At 44.3% G+C, this 16,796-nt stretch overlaps 1 protein-coding gene across 1 annotated transcript; it reads right to left on the bottom strand.

The window, feature by feature from the left end:
* Positions 1–18: 18 nt before the first annotated feature.
* PPEF2 (protein phosphatase with EF-hand domain 2) lies at positions 19–15,753 on the bottom strand. Its single transcript, XM_035544243.2, has 15 exons — positions 15,693–15,753; positions 11,660–11,787; positions 10,528–10,585; positions 9,708–9,883; positions 8,559–8,673; positions 7,306–7,352; positions 6,581–6,868; positions 6,344–6,493; positions 5,217–5,552; positions 3,814–3,999; positions 3,012–3,154; positions 2,324–2,430; positions 1,358–1,521; positions 990–1,077; positions 19–648 (listed from the first exon to the last, which is right to left on the bottom strand). Exons 1-15 carry the CDS (start codon positions 15,751–15,753, stop codon positions 470–472), a joined length of 2,226 nt encoding a protein of 741 aa, XP_035400136.1. The 3' UTR covers positions 19–469.
* Between the last annotated feature and the right edge of the window lie 1,043 nt (positions 15,754–16,796).

Raw genomic sequence — 16,796 nt, 5'->3', positions numbered from 1 at the left:
AGTGGTGCTAGCACAGCTGAGAAGGCCCAGAACCAGCCAACTGAGAAGAAATGTTTCATAAAAGGGAGACTGCAGTAGCAGTTGCTGTTTGGTTAAAACACTGCCCCCAAGAAATACCTTTAATTCCATTTTACGAAACTGGAAGAGATCTTTAAGATTTCATCACATGCATTGACAAGAGAAATTAAATTGTAGCTCCCTTGGAGCACGGATTTCTACTTGGAACAGAGCTCTTCTTTAAATGTGGTCATAACTGAAGTGCAGCTTATCTATTGTACTGTTACCTTCCCAAAACAGAGCACAGCTGTTGGCTGGGGTGGTTCCTGTTTTCAGCTTTTGTAGTAGTGCTACAGGTCCCTGCTTTCCCTTTCCCTGTTTTGCAGCTGCAAGCATGCTCTGCAGTTAGGTAGGAAGGAGTCCTGGCTTTGCAGACAAGGCATTGGATGTGGCAATCCCCTCTGAGTTCTCACTACTGTGTCTGTTTGACAAGGCGGAAGGCTTCGAGGAACTCGTTGAAGTCGATGTTTCCATCTTTATTGAAGTCAATGCTGCGAACTAAGTCGTCGATGCCGTCGTCTGTGAGTTCAATGTTCATGTGGGAGCTGAACAGTTTCCAGGTTTGGTGGAATTCCTCAAATGAGATGAGACCTGCGGGGCAGAAAGGCACAGCCACCTTAGCACCAAGCTGCCAGCTCCTGCTCTGCGTGCAGGGACGTACCCCTGCTCACATTCACTACCTGCTTACCCTAAAGGAAGGAAATGACTTTCACATGCTGCAACTAAACTTCCTAGGGTGGAGAACGGTGGATAAAATACAACTTAGAAGCAGCAAAGAGACATAATATAATTTGCAAGAACCAAAAAAACAGTGTAGCAAGGAAGGTAATGCGTGTCCTAAACTATTAAATAAAATGCCTTTGAAGATAATAAAGACCAAAAGTAAAATGGAATACAACACAGTGACCAACACCCCCTGCACCCCTCCTTACCTGAATGATCTCTGTCAATGATCCTGAATATGGTCTCCAAGTTGGATCTGTTCCGATAAATGACTTCCAACAAGCTTGACTGGATGTGCTGAAAGACAACGTGGACACTCCTACCCATTCCAACAGCTCTGTTTTCTCCAAGCAGTTACTGCAGACCCTCCCATACATAAAAATATCTGCTGTGTTCAGAGTTAGCCAGTAGTGCACTTGGCATTATGTGTGCCTCCTGAAATGGGTTTGTGATGGCTGGATCGTCTGTGCAACTCTGCGTTACAGGAACCATCCACTCTCCTAGCCTTTCCTGCCTGTCCCACACTGAGATCTTGTGAGCTGCTCTGCAGCACGCTTTGGCAGACGTGAGTCCTTACCTCTTGGCTCCGCTGCCCCATGGCTAAATCATCAAGCCAGGACTTGTACTCCAGCATGCCATCCGCCGTGGTGCGCACCAGCTGCGGTCTCAGCATTCGCCACGGCAGTCCCAGGTGCAAGACTGACTCCACTGCCGTTGCCCAATTGCTCAGCGTGATCCTTCCTGTAAGGAGAAGAGAAAGCCATGGAGACCTCTGAGAGGCTGGTGGCTGAAAGCACGTAAAGATGGCTGGTGTGTTGCTTGTTTCACCTGCTCCACCACCGTCACCTCTAGCTGCTGCACAGGGCCACCTCCAGAAGATCCATTACACCAAGCCGCAGTGCAGCTGGCTCTCAAAGTAAATATCCTAGGCTACTGTGCTGCTGACAGCAGCGGCTCCATTTCTCCATGGTACACTTGAGCACTTGGGTACAGGTAAAAACCCTACAAGGCCGTACAGACATCAGCCTGCAACAGCTGCTGCAGGGCACAAGCACGTGCTGCCCCCTCCAGCCTCAGCCAGCTTTTGACCACCATAACAAATCAGGACTGTGGGACTGCAAACCTCTGAACGCTGTGAAGACACTGACTTTGGATATTTCTTCATAAATTTGTGGCCGACAGCCAAGTGTGCCCTACAGCTTGTGAGCTGTGCAACTGCACTAGTTGTTCCTCGGTGGCCCAGGAACGTAGAAAAGCCCCAAGTTTAACAGCTGCTCTAACAGCTAAACTGGACTTTTTTGAATGATTCTGCTGCTAGGGAAGGTATACCCACAACGAAGTTGTTCTGCTGACTGCCCTGTCCCTGTTTCCCCTCTAAGCACATGCAGAGAGATCTCCTCAGCACCATGACTCAGTTGCCGTACCAGCAGAGCTTTCCTAGCTGGCACAAAAGCAGCCTGAGGATTATGACATGCACCCAACTTAGCCTCTTCGACCCCATCCCACCAGGAGATTAATTTAGCAGCTCGTGGCTCAAATTTACCTGTATTGTCCTTATCGTATGCCTTGAATGCGCTGATGAGAGCAGAGGTGTGAGCAAACAGCTTCTCCCGCAAGGCTCGAAAGGCTGACTCCTCTACTCTGCTGATTCTGAAGGATGCAGAAAAGAGAGAAGCATGTTCCCAGTCCTCTGCATTGTCCATGGATTGCCCAGACCCTCGCACAACTGCCCTGCATGTGTCTGGAGCAGTATTTCCCCCAACTGATCCAGTGAATCCCTGCCATAGCACAGAAACTGTTGCCCTTCCTCTACAAGCTGTCAGCAGTCAGCTCAAGTTCAGGGAAAAACAATCCATCCCAGCCAACTTCTGCAGTTTGTGTTTACACATTTTTGTTTCAATGGTTCTACCATGCCAGTCACAGGGGCTTTTAACAGCTGTGCAATTTGTGAAGTAACAAAGGGTCACAAATTGAAACGTGGCATTGGAAAGAGAAGCTGGAAAATCAGCAGCCAGTAATGAAAAGCCCCCTTCTGATCTTGTAACACTTCCTCCTTGTCCCCTGAACCTCCCTCAGTAATTTCTGCCCAAAGCTTGAATCCTCCTTTAGGGCTATTTATTTGGTAAATCAAGCTGTGAAAGTTCAGCTCTGCGGCCAAACGTTCTCAAAGCTCCCAAAGTTTTCCCTTTGGGAATTTTGACTTGGTGAATACTCAGCAACAAAAGCCTTGCCTTTGGGTCATGGTGAGAGTGTGGGCTGTCTTGTTGGCTTGGTACTGAACAAAATGGGGGACCAGGTCCGGCCCCAGCTTCACGTAGGCTCCCCTGTTGCTGCCAATCTCATAGTAGTTTGAGGCTGAAAATATGGTCAGTACCTAACCCCAAAAAGAGAGGCATTTACAGTCACTACATGCATCCTCCATTATACATATATTTGCATCAGTAAAAACTCCCATCCCATCTGGAGTCAACAGATGGTGAAAGTAAAATGTTTTACATGGAAAAGTGAGGTGAGAGTTCCTCGAGGGTGGCACTGGCCTTGTGTGGTTCTGGCCATGTGCTGGACTTCTGTGATTTCTCTGCACTCTCCTGACAAATTTCCACTCTCCACTGCAGTGAGCAGAGTCCAGGTGCCTCAGTTGAGGTCACTGAAGTCACCCTGAGTCTTCCGAGTGCCAAACTTCGCTGCATCAGCTTATTTAATGCTCCTTTTGTATTTAATCTTCAGAAACAGCTGCTTAAAGCAGGGGCAATAGCACAAATGGGTTCAGATCTTTTCTCAGCTACAATGCAGAGGAATGTGTTTTGCCTGCATAACAGCCCCCCTGACAGAGAGGCTGACTTCAGACTGCCCTGACCTCACATCTCAGCTGGGAGCACATTTCAGTAAGTCCTGATATGGCCTCTCAAGGATTTTGTATGTATTTAACAAAACCCTACTGGAAGAAATGAAGAGCTGAGGTGAAACACCTCAGAAACCCTGCCCTGGCTGGATGGAAACTCAAGCATCCTTCACAGCATGCCCCTTACCAACCTTGCGGTTGTGACAGAACTCATAGCCCTCTTGCTTGCACTCATGGGAGCGGATGAGGAACTGCAAGTTGTACTTCTCAAGGATCTTCCCTGTCACGTCAGGCCCAAAGTAGCAGCCACCACCTCGCACCGTATTTTCTCTGCAGCCCTCCTGAGGCATGGGGTCACTCCAGAGAATGTCCAAAATCTGAAAGGATTGGAAAAGTTCACTGAATAATGTGTATTTGGCAATCACTGCCCATCAACTAAGCAAGTACAGCACCATCTCTGCGTGCCTGGACTTCTGCTGTTAGCATAGCGCAGAGATGTTTCCTGAATCCCCGCTGAACCTCCTTATTGCTTTGCAGGACTCTCACAAACCTGAGCCACCACAGAGGTGGCAACACTGTCGGCCTGGAGCTACAGCCACACTCAGAAGTGCCTGGGGGAGAGAGGCGTTCATAAATCAGGCCTGAAACAAGCTTTCCCTTTGATCCCGCTAGATTTCAAAAAGCCTTTCCTGTCTTCCTCGAGTCCAAAACATGTCCCAGAGCAAGAACGCCTGACAGATCCTGGGGCCACGAGTGGACTTAGTATTAAACTCCTTTGCTCCCCGGTCAGGATGTTCAGCAGCCTCCACTAATGTAAGTGCTGACTCAGTAACCCACTACAAGGATTAAAGTTTAATCTCTTTAACCCTGACCTCAATATACAGCTTTACGCTGATAAGGTGTGTGATGCCAGGATGTCATAGGCAGTGTGTGGTAAGGAATGATGATTTCACAGCACACAGGCACACAAAGAGACTGATCCAACAGAAAGAGGAAATCGAGTTTCCAGGCTCCGATTCACCTAGTGATCTCACTGTACAGCCTGGATAAAACCAGAAGCCCATTAGTACTCTTAGTGCTCCTAGCATCCAAGACCATGACTCCCTCATAAGCAAATGACACGCTCATTCATTAGCTGCAGAGCTGACCTCAGATACCCCACGCACACAGCAAGGGATATAACCACTGGGCTCTACAGTCAAGTCGTCTGTTATTTCTCTCCCTTGCAGTGAATCAAAAGAAACCTGTCATCCCACTGCGCTTGAGCAGCAGTTTGATTTATCCAACAGATGAGTGCTGTGCTGGTGGCAAACGCTGGAACAGAGCCTTGAGTGCAGAAAGCCAAAAGCCCAGTGAAGAGACTGACTTGCAAGGCTAAGAGAAAGGCACCAGCAGAACACAGCTAGCACCAGTCCTCCTCTGGCACCTCTGCACTGACTTTCTCCTTAACTCCACTTTACAGAGCAGCAAAAATATCTTTGCAGAGAGGTCTGGGCACTGACTCACACATTTTATAGCAAGATTCCTCATTAGAACAGAGAACAAAGCTGTGGGAGGCACCCACCAAAGCCAGGGCCCTGTTTACACTGCTCACCTGCTTCCACTCTTCCTGGCGAGTCCAGCACGGCCCGTCCAAATCCGCTAAGGAGACCATGCTGGAGTAGGTGAGCTCCTCGTCCTCCGACTCACTGATGTCCACCAGCCGGCGGCACCACTCGATTTGCTCCTGCACCGTCTGCCGGACCCACCTGGAGAACTCCAGCCTGTTGGCCATGCTGGGAGCCTGCGCTGGTCGGGGCTGCGAGGGTAAACTGGGCGTTGCTTCGTTCCCTGTAGGGTCAGCCTCCGCGTTGCTCTCCCCGTTTACCTCCTGTATTTCCACGTTCCTGTTTGACTCCTTCCTTTTCTTCCCCCTCAAGACAGAAATAAACTGAAAGAGGTAGGAGAGGAAACAGAGATGGTCAAACCGCTTGGAAAGCTGGATCTCTAGCTCTAACATCTTCCACTGGCAATCTGTCAAGTGACACGGGCCTCTGAAACTCAATTCCCTTTGCTGCCATCAAATGGTGTTTAATTGTAGGAGGTTACTAGTGCCACCCTCTCAGATGTACCATTCTTGGTTTACAGCTGGGGCCACACATTTATCCTGACTATGGATCCATCTCTTCTTCATTGACTTTGTACTGCTCAGACATTTGTGAAAGACAGATTACATGGATTTAGTCTGCAATGGGAACTAGGCAGCAGAATGAGGGAAAGATTAATCGCTAAAGCAGGTGCTTGTCATTAGATTTGGTGAAGGGAAGTACTATTTGTCAACTAAAAAGAGAGGCAGACACAGGCTAATGACTTGTCACAATCCCTCTAGAAATCTAGCAGGGAAAAAAAAAGTTAAACAAGCTAAAGAACTATGGGACAAAATCCTGTCATTGCTATGTGTTTACTGTCAGCACCAGCACATGTTTACCCAATGCCATTGTCCACCACTTACGTGGCTATAACCAATCCTCTCAAGTTCCAGAAATCGACAACTCTTTTTCCCTTCACACCTCCTGCACACACCCTATTAAACCAAAGCAGTGCACCCCGAGCCTGTACCTGAACACACTTTTTGGCTAGGAAGACCATCCTTTACATTTGTCAACAGCCAAGCTGACACACAGGAATAAGCTCTCCAACCACAAATCAGCAACACTGTTGTCTCTAGGAAATAAAACCTACTTTGTTCCTTTGAATTTTCTCCAGCATGTCCAGGTCAGTGGTATCAGAGACGCCTCCATGTATAATGAGGACTTTCTGATCAATCAGGGTGGCCAGGGGTAGCCAGCAGAAGACATTCTGAATCATCTTCAAGATTTTCTTCCCATGCACCTAGGAGGACAGGGCAGAAAGGAAAAGATGAAGCATCGAACCTTCAAAGCCTGTCTCGTGCTGAAGGAGACACAAACATAGGCCTACCTTGTATTTCTGCATGACTTCCTTGGCGAAACCATACCTGTAGGAACAGAAGAAAGGAAGTTCAGTGAGATTTTGCAGCGACAGCATTGACATTGTGATCAGCCCCACACAGAACCCATACCGTAAGTTGACCATGTGATCTTCATGGTTCCCACGGTTGAGATGAACCTCTTTTGGATAGATCAAGAGGAAGGTAAAGAGGATGATAAGGATCTCGAGGGACTGTTTGCCTCTGTCTACAAAGTCCCCATTGAACACGTAGGACTTGGAAGGGGAAGGAAGGCCATTCTGCAAAAAACAAGGGACAGGCAGACATTACTAGAGAGGCCTCCCCATGACATGCAAATACACCTCCCCACTAGCTGCACACTCACGCTTACCCCAAGTTACCTTCTACAATAGATCCTAACTCTTATTTTTATCCTGTAGGCTCCCAGTGGTAAATGCACTGAAAAGTGAAAACGGAGTCAGGAGGTGGAGCCACTGGTGTCAGGACTTACAAAAATATCCATTAGCACTTGCCAAATGCACATGTCTACCATAACAGTTCTCACAGATTTAAAAGTCAGCGAGAGAATAAGCTTTTGCTTTGTGAAGCCATTTAAAACTGATCAAAATAGCTGGACAATTACATCTCAAGGGCCCAGTTTTGCAAATGCTTCTCAGCATGACCCATGTGATACCTCTTACAATGCCTGGGCAGTCTCACCAAGTATGGAGCCTACCTTATAAAATATGAGGAACAAGTCATCCAGCTGGCCATGCAAATCTCCTAACAGGCACAAAAAGACAAGTCACAGTATGCTTACTTTTAACTTAAAAAGACACCAATAAATAACTTTCTATAAAGTATCTCTATAAATTTATGACCACTGAAATGCTTCAGGAATTTCAAGGTCCAGAGTAAAGTAATACATTCCTGACGCTGAGGCAGCATGCCCAGAGCAAAAGGACATGATGTAAAGGCTTGAGCTGAAGTCTGAGTGAGAACAAACTGCTTCAGAAGCTTTGTTTATCTCTTTTATGATGACATAAGATGGCACAAAAAATTGTTTGCCTTTGATCATTACACAGGAGAAAGGTTTGCATACAAAATAATCAAACTAAATTTTCATTTAACGTGTTATTGACTGCACACAAAATTCTGTGCATAATACATGGTTTTCAGAAATATCTCGAAGTTTTAACATTAGTCTTAGAGTAGGAAAATAACGGTGAAAAGTTTTGTCTCTTTCAAATTTATCTGATACAACTCAAAGACTTGTGAGTATCCTGGATCTGAATGCACACACTGCCAATTATGAAGACTCAACCAAAACAGCTCCAGGACTTGGTTGCTTAAATAATTCCAGGGAACAGAGCAGGACAAAAAATGAGTCTTGAGGCCAGTCCTTGACTGGGTGCAGTTTCTGTGCTTTGGAACAGGGATCCCAAGTTCTGGGTGACAGAACAAAGACAAAATTGAATCCAGTTGAAAAAAATCTCAATTTATGTGGTAATGTATAACAATTTTAACAGCCACGGGCTATCATTAGCACCCTTCATTTTATACTAAGACAAATGTATATCCTTATCCTTTCCTTTCATACCTCCTCCTCTCTTTGCATTTTTAGAATCGCCATGACAACACTGCTGCTACAGCAGGCTATGGCAAGCTAAACGCTGCCATCAAGGGGCAGTTATCAAACCATCCTATTCCAGACCAAGCAGAAATGAGGCCACAATGGAGAATTGCTCCCTCCAATGTTCAGGCCAGTCTCGACAGCAGCTCAAATACAGCACCGTAAGGTATTTTACCAGATATTTTAAAGGCAGCGCCAGCTGCCTCTCAACACACATTTTACGTACAGACTGCATTTCTATTCCACATTTGAACAGTACCAATTTATTTCTCTTCCATCCCTTCCACCTAAGCACTCTCCCTCCAGAGACTCCAAAGACCCTCCAAAGGGTGCAGTGCCCTCCCACCCAGACGTACCGCACACGGTGACCTCCTCGCTATAGCAGGTGGAGACGTGACTGATGTTTGGCAACTGCTTGAGGTGCTTCCTCGTCTCATGCAGAAGGTTTAAGACATAGCGAGCGTGGAGCTGCTACTAGGAGAAAGCGAAGGAATTAAAGCTCTGAGCAGCAACACAGCTGCCTGCAAAGGCCCCAAGGACCCATCACAACAGTCAGAGCTGACCTACAGGCTTGCAAACAAGACAGCACAAATACCGGGCAAAGGCAGAACGGAAGAGACTTGTCCAAAGCAGCACTGCCTTGGCATCAACACAGCTGGCAGCAAAATCCAAAAGCCCAGTGGTCAAAGCTATATCTGCTATGCAACTCCATCCCCTAGAGCAGAAGCTGTAGCCTGGCATCACAGGTAAGAAGCTGCTATCTTCTACATCTTTCTTTGCATTCTCCACATAAGGCCAGATTCTGAGCTGCCATGTGACCTGCATAAATTTGTTCCCTTGAAGCCAGTGTGGGAGAATTTAATGTTAGTCAGGGCTCTAGAGGCTTTGCTTTACAAGTCTGGATTTGTTTGGGGAAGGGAGGTTTTGACCTATTTTGACCTATTTTGCTGTTCAGCACCTCATCTGAGGGATGGAAGCAGAACAATTGTACAAGGACTCCTCTTGTTAGGTTTGCTGAATTGGTAATGGCCTTCCTAATCAAAAAAAAAAAAAAAAGAATCCCCACAATTCTATCTTAGATTTAAAATATATTTTTTTCCCCAAGAGTCAGATATGCACAGCACAAAACATAATTTTGATCACTTTGTTCCACCTGGGCCATCCTATACATTCCTACAAATAGAGGCATTGCAACAAAAAATGACAAAAGAATGTTTCAACATGGACTGTTGTGGGTTTTTTTTTTCCCTTTTGAAATGAAATTAAGGTTAACACTGGCACATTAACTACAAAATTTTTGTGTTTTTGTTAGAACTGTGTTTTCTGAAAAGAAGAAAGTTTGCCCTGGGAAGTACCTACCAGATCATTTCTACACTCATTGCTTAACAGCCTGCCAGCTGCTCATATTCAAATCACTTTAGTTGCTAGGAAGTCTAAAAACAAATCATCTGTCCCACACCTCTATATGCAGAAGGGGAAAGCGTGGTTCCTTTCGGGATCCTTACTTGTTTCTGTTTGAAAGCTTCCAGCAAGGCAGTCGCATGGTCAGGAAGGAGGGGGAAAGAGAGATGGGGTCCAGTGTAGGAGTCTGGCACCTCCATGGATTCATAGTCACAGTACTTTTCCAGCTCTGCCTCTTTGAAGCTTTCCCCACTTATGAACATGCGACTGATAAAATCCCCTGGATGACAGATTGGTTGGTTGGATTGTTTATTTAAAAAGAGAAAGAGACAAGAAAAAGTTAATACACCATTCTTGTTTTTTGCTAAGGAAAAGCTGTTTCTTTAGTCAAGAGCGAAAAGCATGCAAAATTATAATGAGGAGCTGTCTCCTATGTTACCCTGTTTTTTTCTAAGCCTGCACCCACATTCTCAGTGTTGCACTTTTTTTTTTAATTGCTGTAACATCTTATAACCAGATTTCGGACCTAAATTCATTAGCAAGTTCCCAACACTAAGAAATAATACATAGTCCTCTCTGCAGGTTCAGAAAGATACCCTATTGGTTCCCACCGCACTTCTTTCCCCCCACCATTTTAGGTGAGAGACTAAATAATGTAGATAATCTGAAGCATCTCTGGTTCCCTAGAGATGGATCCTCTGTAGCTTCGGAAATGGACTCTGGAGCGCTGGTTACCAGGGATGACAGCAAAAAGGGCAGATTTCTAATAGTGCTCTTAGAAAACATGCTGAGGTTTTATTCCCCCTTCTAGCTCCTAAGGAGTAGGAATTACCCCACATTCCTTGCACAGCTCTGACAGTCTCCTTGTAATTCAGTCCCTATTCAGATTTGTAGAGAGTCTACAAAAGACACACACAAACTTACTCTCTTTACTGCTGCTTGGCGTGAAGTGGTCCATGAGGTAGCTGAAGAAGTTGTGAAGCTGCAAGAAGAGACAAAGCCCATCATCATTCACCCTGGAACATCCCCAACGCCCACTTGAAATTCTGTAGAGTGGGAAGCTGACAAGATCTTCTTTTTACAAGTATTACCTACACATGCCCTTCTCATGTTTTCTAGCATGTACAACAAATCACACTACTTATTTGGTTTGATATTTCTTGTAATGAAGTAAAAGTAGTAGCTTTCCCTTCAGCCATACAGACAGAACACCCATAAGCCCTCTCCCTGCTCAACAACAAGGCAACCATATAAGAGAACATCAAGCAAAGTTCAAACAAAACTAGGATTGCCTCTTGAGTTCAGACTCAGGAAAGAGCTGATGATGTTAAATGCTCCTTATAACTTTATTTCAAGATTTATTTCTTAGCATTTCATCACACACACAAGCATGCAGGAAATCGATAGGCAGAAAAGAAGCAGGAAACCCAATCTTTGGTCCACCGAAGCACTTTCAGGCTTACTAGCCAGTAGACAGAAACAAATGCATCTGTGGCAGAGAAAGCATCCTCCTATTTGAGAATTCACAGAAGGGACCGTGCCTCCCAGAATGGCAAATAATGGCAGGCCACAATGTTCTCCAAGAGGGAAGAGGGACTAGGCTCCAAAGGAGACAAGAGTTCATTAAATCAAAACCAAAACCCAAACAAATAAAACCCCACACTCACAAATAACAACCCTCTCTAAATTTAACACAAAGTTGTGAAGTTCCTGACACATGGAGGCGCAAGGTTACGCAGCTTCCCCAATAAACGATGTTCTTTCCTCCCCAGGCTACTCTACTACTGCCACTTTTACAGCAGCAGTCCTTGCAAACCCTCAGGCAGAGGCTTATTTCTCTCCCTCCATAAATTAGGGTCCTAAAAATCATGATACATCTTACACACCCACATAGGAAGAAGCTGCCTGCTTCTGCCCTAAAAATAGTTTACCGTTAGCTAGCTTCAGCACAGAGAGGCTGCATTCAGACAGAAAGCTAGGAAGTAAGCTTCAGCCAGTACCAAAATCACCAAACGAGGATGTCTCTTCCCACTTACTCTTTTCCTTAGCACCTTACCTTGATCTGATCCTGCTCACAGGCATACTCAATGGATTGAAAGATTCTCCAAGTGCAACGTCGGCGCATTTCCAGCCGAGCAACATAGCGCCGATACCACCTTTGGATCAAAACAGCTGCCTTGAAAGCTAGGGGACAAAAACAGAACCAGCCTGGTGAGCTGCAGTGGCCACACCAGCTGAGACACCCCGCTTCTTCTCCTTTCCTGACCCTGAAAACTCAAGAGGGACCTTTCTCTTCCAAGAGCAAGTTTTCAAAAAACGTGTTCTGATGCCTAAATATTAGGAATAACAAAACACCCACTTCTTTCACCCTGTTGCAAGAGGTGATCTGACTCTGCTCTGAAGAGTTTCTAACCATCACTGCCATCTCTTCAGCACCTGCGTTAACAACTTGTTGGGGCCTAAAGGTCCAAACAGATTCTTCAGTGTTAATGCACAATTTCATCCCTTTCCATCCGCCTTCATCATTTTCATGCCCCCCTTACAGTCTAGGTACTGGGGCTTCAGGGAACCAGACATTTGACTGAGGCCACACAAGATGTTACGAGGAAAAACAAGACACTGAGGTCTACAGAACCTCAAAAACACAGGTTTTATCTCCCTTCCTTTATGCCAAATAAATACCTCAGCTTCTGTAGTTCTGGGCAAACCTCAGGTGTGATTTGTTCTAGTGTAAACGTTAAGGTGTTGTTACCTTGGACTAAAATAACACACACAGTGAAAAGAGGGAAACAGCCCTTCATCCACTTAATGATGCAGAAGGAGTGAAATGCCAGGAATTCACAGGTCTCTCTGGTCATGGGTCAATCTACAGCCAGCACCGGCACCAGGCTCTTCCCTCCAAATGATGGCCATATGGCCTGGTGTTCAAAACATAGTAATTCCTCCATATTTCCCCAGTTCCAGTGATTTAAGATAAAGCAGTGTACTTTAAAATAAAGCAAAGTGGTACCATTTTCCATTTACTTTTTCAAATTCTGCAGCAGAACTTCATGTACCTCTGGAAACTCTTATATCCTCCTTAGCTGGTCTTGACCCCATTTGGACTGCCTGGTTACTTTACGTCACCTAGCCAACCAGCTTTGCTACTTGGTCTCTCTCTTTTTATTAGGCTCAGTGCTCTTTCTGTTCACTCCTAGAGCCCTGTGTTTAAAACATTTTCTAAAAGCACTTCTCTGTGTCAGCTTCAGCTGGGAGAGGGACAACTGCTCTATCTAGAGGCTGGCCACAAATTCAAATGAAGACGAGGGAGTTAGCCCTGCTGCAGAAGCTTGTGTTGTTCCCTTGGCATAATGGGTTTGTGAGAGCGCTGCTGTGTTCACCAGAGCAGGCAGAGCAATTAATTGGGTGTGTGGAATGAAAAACCTTGATTAAAAAGAAAATCCCCCCACCCCTACCCCAAAGGCTGCTAAGTGCTGGCAAGAGACAAAGAGATCATATTAATTCAATTATCTTGTATTAATTATGTTAAAACCTGACGTACTTCAGCAGGAACCACTACTTGACCTTTACCTAAAGAAGATATCCCGATGGCTTATGTATTGAAAATAATAATCCTTCTAATCTATTTTACTGTAAAACCACCAGGAGGTGCAGAGCATGGAAGAGCTATTGGTGTTGAGCAGACGGGGAACTGAGTCACAGTGAAGTCATGGGCAAGAAGGTAAGACTGGTTACCCTTAATTTGAGAATAACTTATGTTAGACTTTGCCTGGGCCTTATATCTTGCTGAGAAAATGCTTTCTGATCTGCTGGGCCATGAGAAAGTTTTAAAAAGCTGACTTTGTTTTCTGCCGTTTGTGCTCCCCATGCTACTTCTTCAAGCCTCTTTTATATCTTTCACACTAGCTGCCTTACTCCCTGTACAGCAATTTGGCTGGCATATAGCCAGAATCACAGTCCCAATCACTCTAAAATAAATAACTTCTGAACGTGTTGCATTCCCCTAACAGCAGATATAACGTCCAATTACTGCAGCAGGAGCCAGATATACTTCAAGTGAATCCCGAGAAGAAATTTATAGCTATGACTGCACATATACCAATGAAAACCAGATCCTTTTACAGATTAAAAAATAAAATCAGTGAAAGATTGGTCACCAAGCCCACACTGAGCACATATACCACCATCCACAGCATTTTAAGCTCCAGATAGGCAAGGCATCTTTTTTTTTTTTAATACTACTTTTACATAGATGACTCTGCAACTGAAAAATCCAGGTATTCTAATTTACCAGCTTACCTGGGTGAGTTGCATCTGGCAGTGTTTGTACTAGTTTAGAAAAAAATAATTAAAAAGGAAGAAAAAGAGATTTATCCACATTTTATGAGGATCCAAGAAGTAAACTGAATCATACATCAACACACAAGCTACTGCATGCGTGCCAAAGTCGCAGCACCCAAACTCAGCTACGCCTGTTCATGTTAGCAGTATAGTTCACAAATCAGCTGTGAACAAATATTGCCTTCGTACTCTGCAACCATTTATAACCAAATGAATTGCCTGAAAGTGAGTGTCCCACAAGTATCCTTTCAGGTCTCTTGCAAAACAAGTGCCAGCAGAGTACGATTTCCTGAGAAGGCACTGCAGAAATACAAGTAGATAGCTACAAGCTGATTTTAACAACAGCTCCAGCAAAAAAGGAGACCCTGTTCTAAGGAATGGAAAGCCTATTGTAAGAAATTATTTTTATCTACATTTTAACTTCTAATTAATGAGAATTCAAGCCAGAAAACATTCTTTTTAACCTGACAGATACTTATGCAGCCCAAGTTCTCCCCATCATACAGGTTTATTTAATGAAAATTAAATTAAGTTGCGCATCTGTGCAGGGAAATGGCAACATTTACACCATGGGTATGTTCTACCACGTCTCCACAACCTACGCAAGAGAGCCAGAGGCCCCACAGAAGACAGAGGCAGCTGATGCCCTGTCAGCACAGCCCTGCTCTGTGCCAGCTGGTACCAGCTCAAGGTTTGGCCTGCTCCCTCATCACAACTTGTGCAGAGCTCCAGCCTCAGCTGGCAGGGCAGAGCCCAGCGGTTACGTTGGAAACTCCTGAGCAGCTAGCTCCACTTCTGCAGATCACCAGATCTGAAGGATTTTAAAAATGAGAGGCAAGAAATTGACAAAGATTTTACTGCCATTGGAAATTGTTGATGAGGTATCAGATTTAACGGAGGGTTTCAAATCAGTAACTAGTTTTATGTTATGCTATGCTTTCTATGTTATGAACAAGCCACTGTCATAAAATCACCCTGAACTTCCTGAGAAACTCCTTAGTTCTCTGAGGCTACTGGCAGTAGACAACTCTAACTTAAAGTAAAGGTGGAGATTTTTAATAAAAGAAAATTACAAACAAATAATTCTGAGTCACAGCAGTACCTCCACTCTCCTAATTTCTAAAATTAATCACTGGTTTTGCTTTCAAAACATTTGCAAATAGTTTGTACCATACTCCTGTTCTGCTACTGCCAATGACTGAATGAAACAAGAAAATTAGTCTTTCTTTTCTTTTTTTCTTCACGCTTTGGCTTTTAGCTTTTCTTAACCACAGCATCTTGCCTTCTTTAGAACCACGTTTATTTTGGCTTTGCTAATGTTTCTGCTTTATCAGTCTTACATCCCTAGCACAGTCTTTGAAGAGGAAGCCCACCAGAAGCGGCAGGGTGTTTTCATCTTTCACCCTGTCAGCACATGAGGTTCCAACACATACAAATTAGGCAGAAATTGATTAATTAATCTGACGTTAGTTCCAACAAAACTGCTTTTTGCTGCTTCACTTCTGGTCAGGTTTTGATTGATTTTAATCTAATCCTGGGTCTAGATAGCTGTTATTTTCTAAGTCTAGTGTTGGTATTCTGCATGACATCTGAAATTCCTCATCATAGGACATGACTGAAAGATATAACCTCACCTCAGTACTATCAAGAAAAAGGAGTAACGTGGAAAAGAAGCCCATCCACCACAACCTTCCAACAGCATGTGCAGGAGCAGACAGGAAAAGATTACATTTCAGAGAATCACTCACCGTTTTCAGACTTCTGCAGAGAGTACTTGTAGTTGGCATTTACAGAACTACCAGATCCCATGTTTTCCAACCAGTACTAGAATGCTGCCGACTGGCCCAGTATCGTCGAAACCATGCGAGAGATGCAGGAAAGCATTCGATCAGAATCAAAACTGCTGCAACATGCCCCACAGTGCTGAGTCTATAATTAAATATATTAACACTTATTAAGATCAACAAGCAGATGTCCTGTCTTGTGCCCAAGTACATCTTCTACTACCACGTTCCTCAAGCTACTTTGTTGTCTTCTAGACAATCTGAGATGAGGATTTCTGTCTTGCTGTTTAAAATTTCAACTCAGCTATATGAACAGGAATAATTCCAGCACCTTTGCCAATTGGATAAAAATATCAGGCATTACATATCTAGGTACCGTAATTGTACAGTAGATGTATAAACCAGGCATTCATGTACTCACACAATATTTCATATACCTAATTTCAGGCTCCTATACTTTTAGCAATATGGCTCTTTGATGTGAACCTTCATTTCAAATGGTACAATAAAATATGCTTGATTGAGCACTAAGAGCAGACCACATCTCCAAGTCCTCATGCTACCACCCCCGTTACTCACGCACAGCTGAAGCACCCAGATGAAGTAAAAGGTGCTAAAATACTACATGACTGCATATTTGAGGCATTTGCCATACAGAAAAAAAATCAAGATTTTTTATACTGATCTGGAAGCATTAAAGTAATTAAGTTGATTCAGTAACACTCAGTATATGCAAATATATTTATGCATATACCATCTCTGAAGGATAACTCTCATTACGAGGGACGAACATACATATGGTATTTAAATCTATTTGCAGTTCCACAGCTAGAGGGGAGATAAGTCTAAAATAGCAATTAGCTATCATACGAAAATAATCAGCTTTGTGAAATAAATACTGCTTTTCTTCACCTCATGGATCTGCTTGAGTGCGGGGGTGTATTATGCCATCAATTGCTCAGATCCTGGCCAGCATAAAAGGACAGGACAGCCAGAGCCAGACTTTTGTTCACCTCACTGCTGCAGAAAGCTCTGCTCAGAGCAAAAGGATCCTGTTTCAAGAATAAG

Source organism: Cygnus atratus, chromosome 4 (assembly GCF_013377495.2).
Source record: "Cygnus atratus isolate AKBS03 ecotype Queensland, Australia chromosome 4, CAtr_DNAZoo_HiC_assembly, whole genome shotgun sequence".
Lineage (NCBI taxonomy): Eukaryota > Metazoa > Chordata > Aves > Anseriformes > Anatidae > Cygnus > Cygnus atratus.
Note: the sequence above shows the minus strand (reverse complement) of the source record. Positions and strands in the feature narration are given on the sequence as shown.

Bases quoted from the DNA above. Each gene is read 5' to 3' on its own strand.
- PPEF2 (XM_035544243.2), bottom strand. From the start codon at position 15,753: ATGGGATCTGGTAGTTCTGTAAATGCCAACTACAAGTACTCTCTGCAG. The intron at 2,431-3,011 runs GCAAGGCTTTTG...TGCATCCTTCAG, and splicing joins ACTCTCACCATGACCCAAAG to AATCAGCAGAGTAGAGGAGT. The intron at 1,522-2,323 runs GTAAATTTGAGC...TTCTCCTTACAG, and splicing joins ATACGATAAGGACAATACAG to GAAGGATCACGCTGAGCAAT.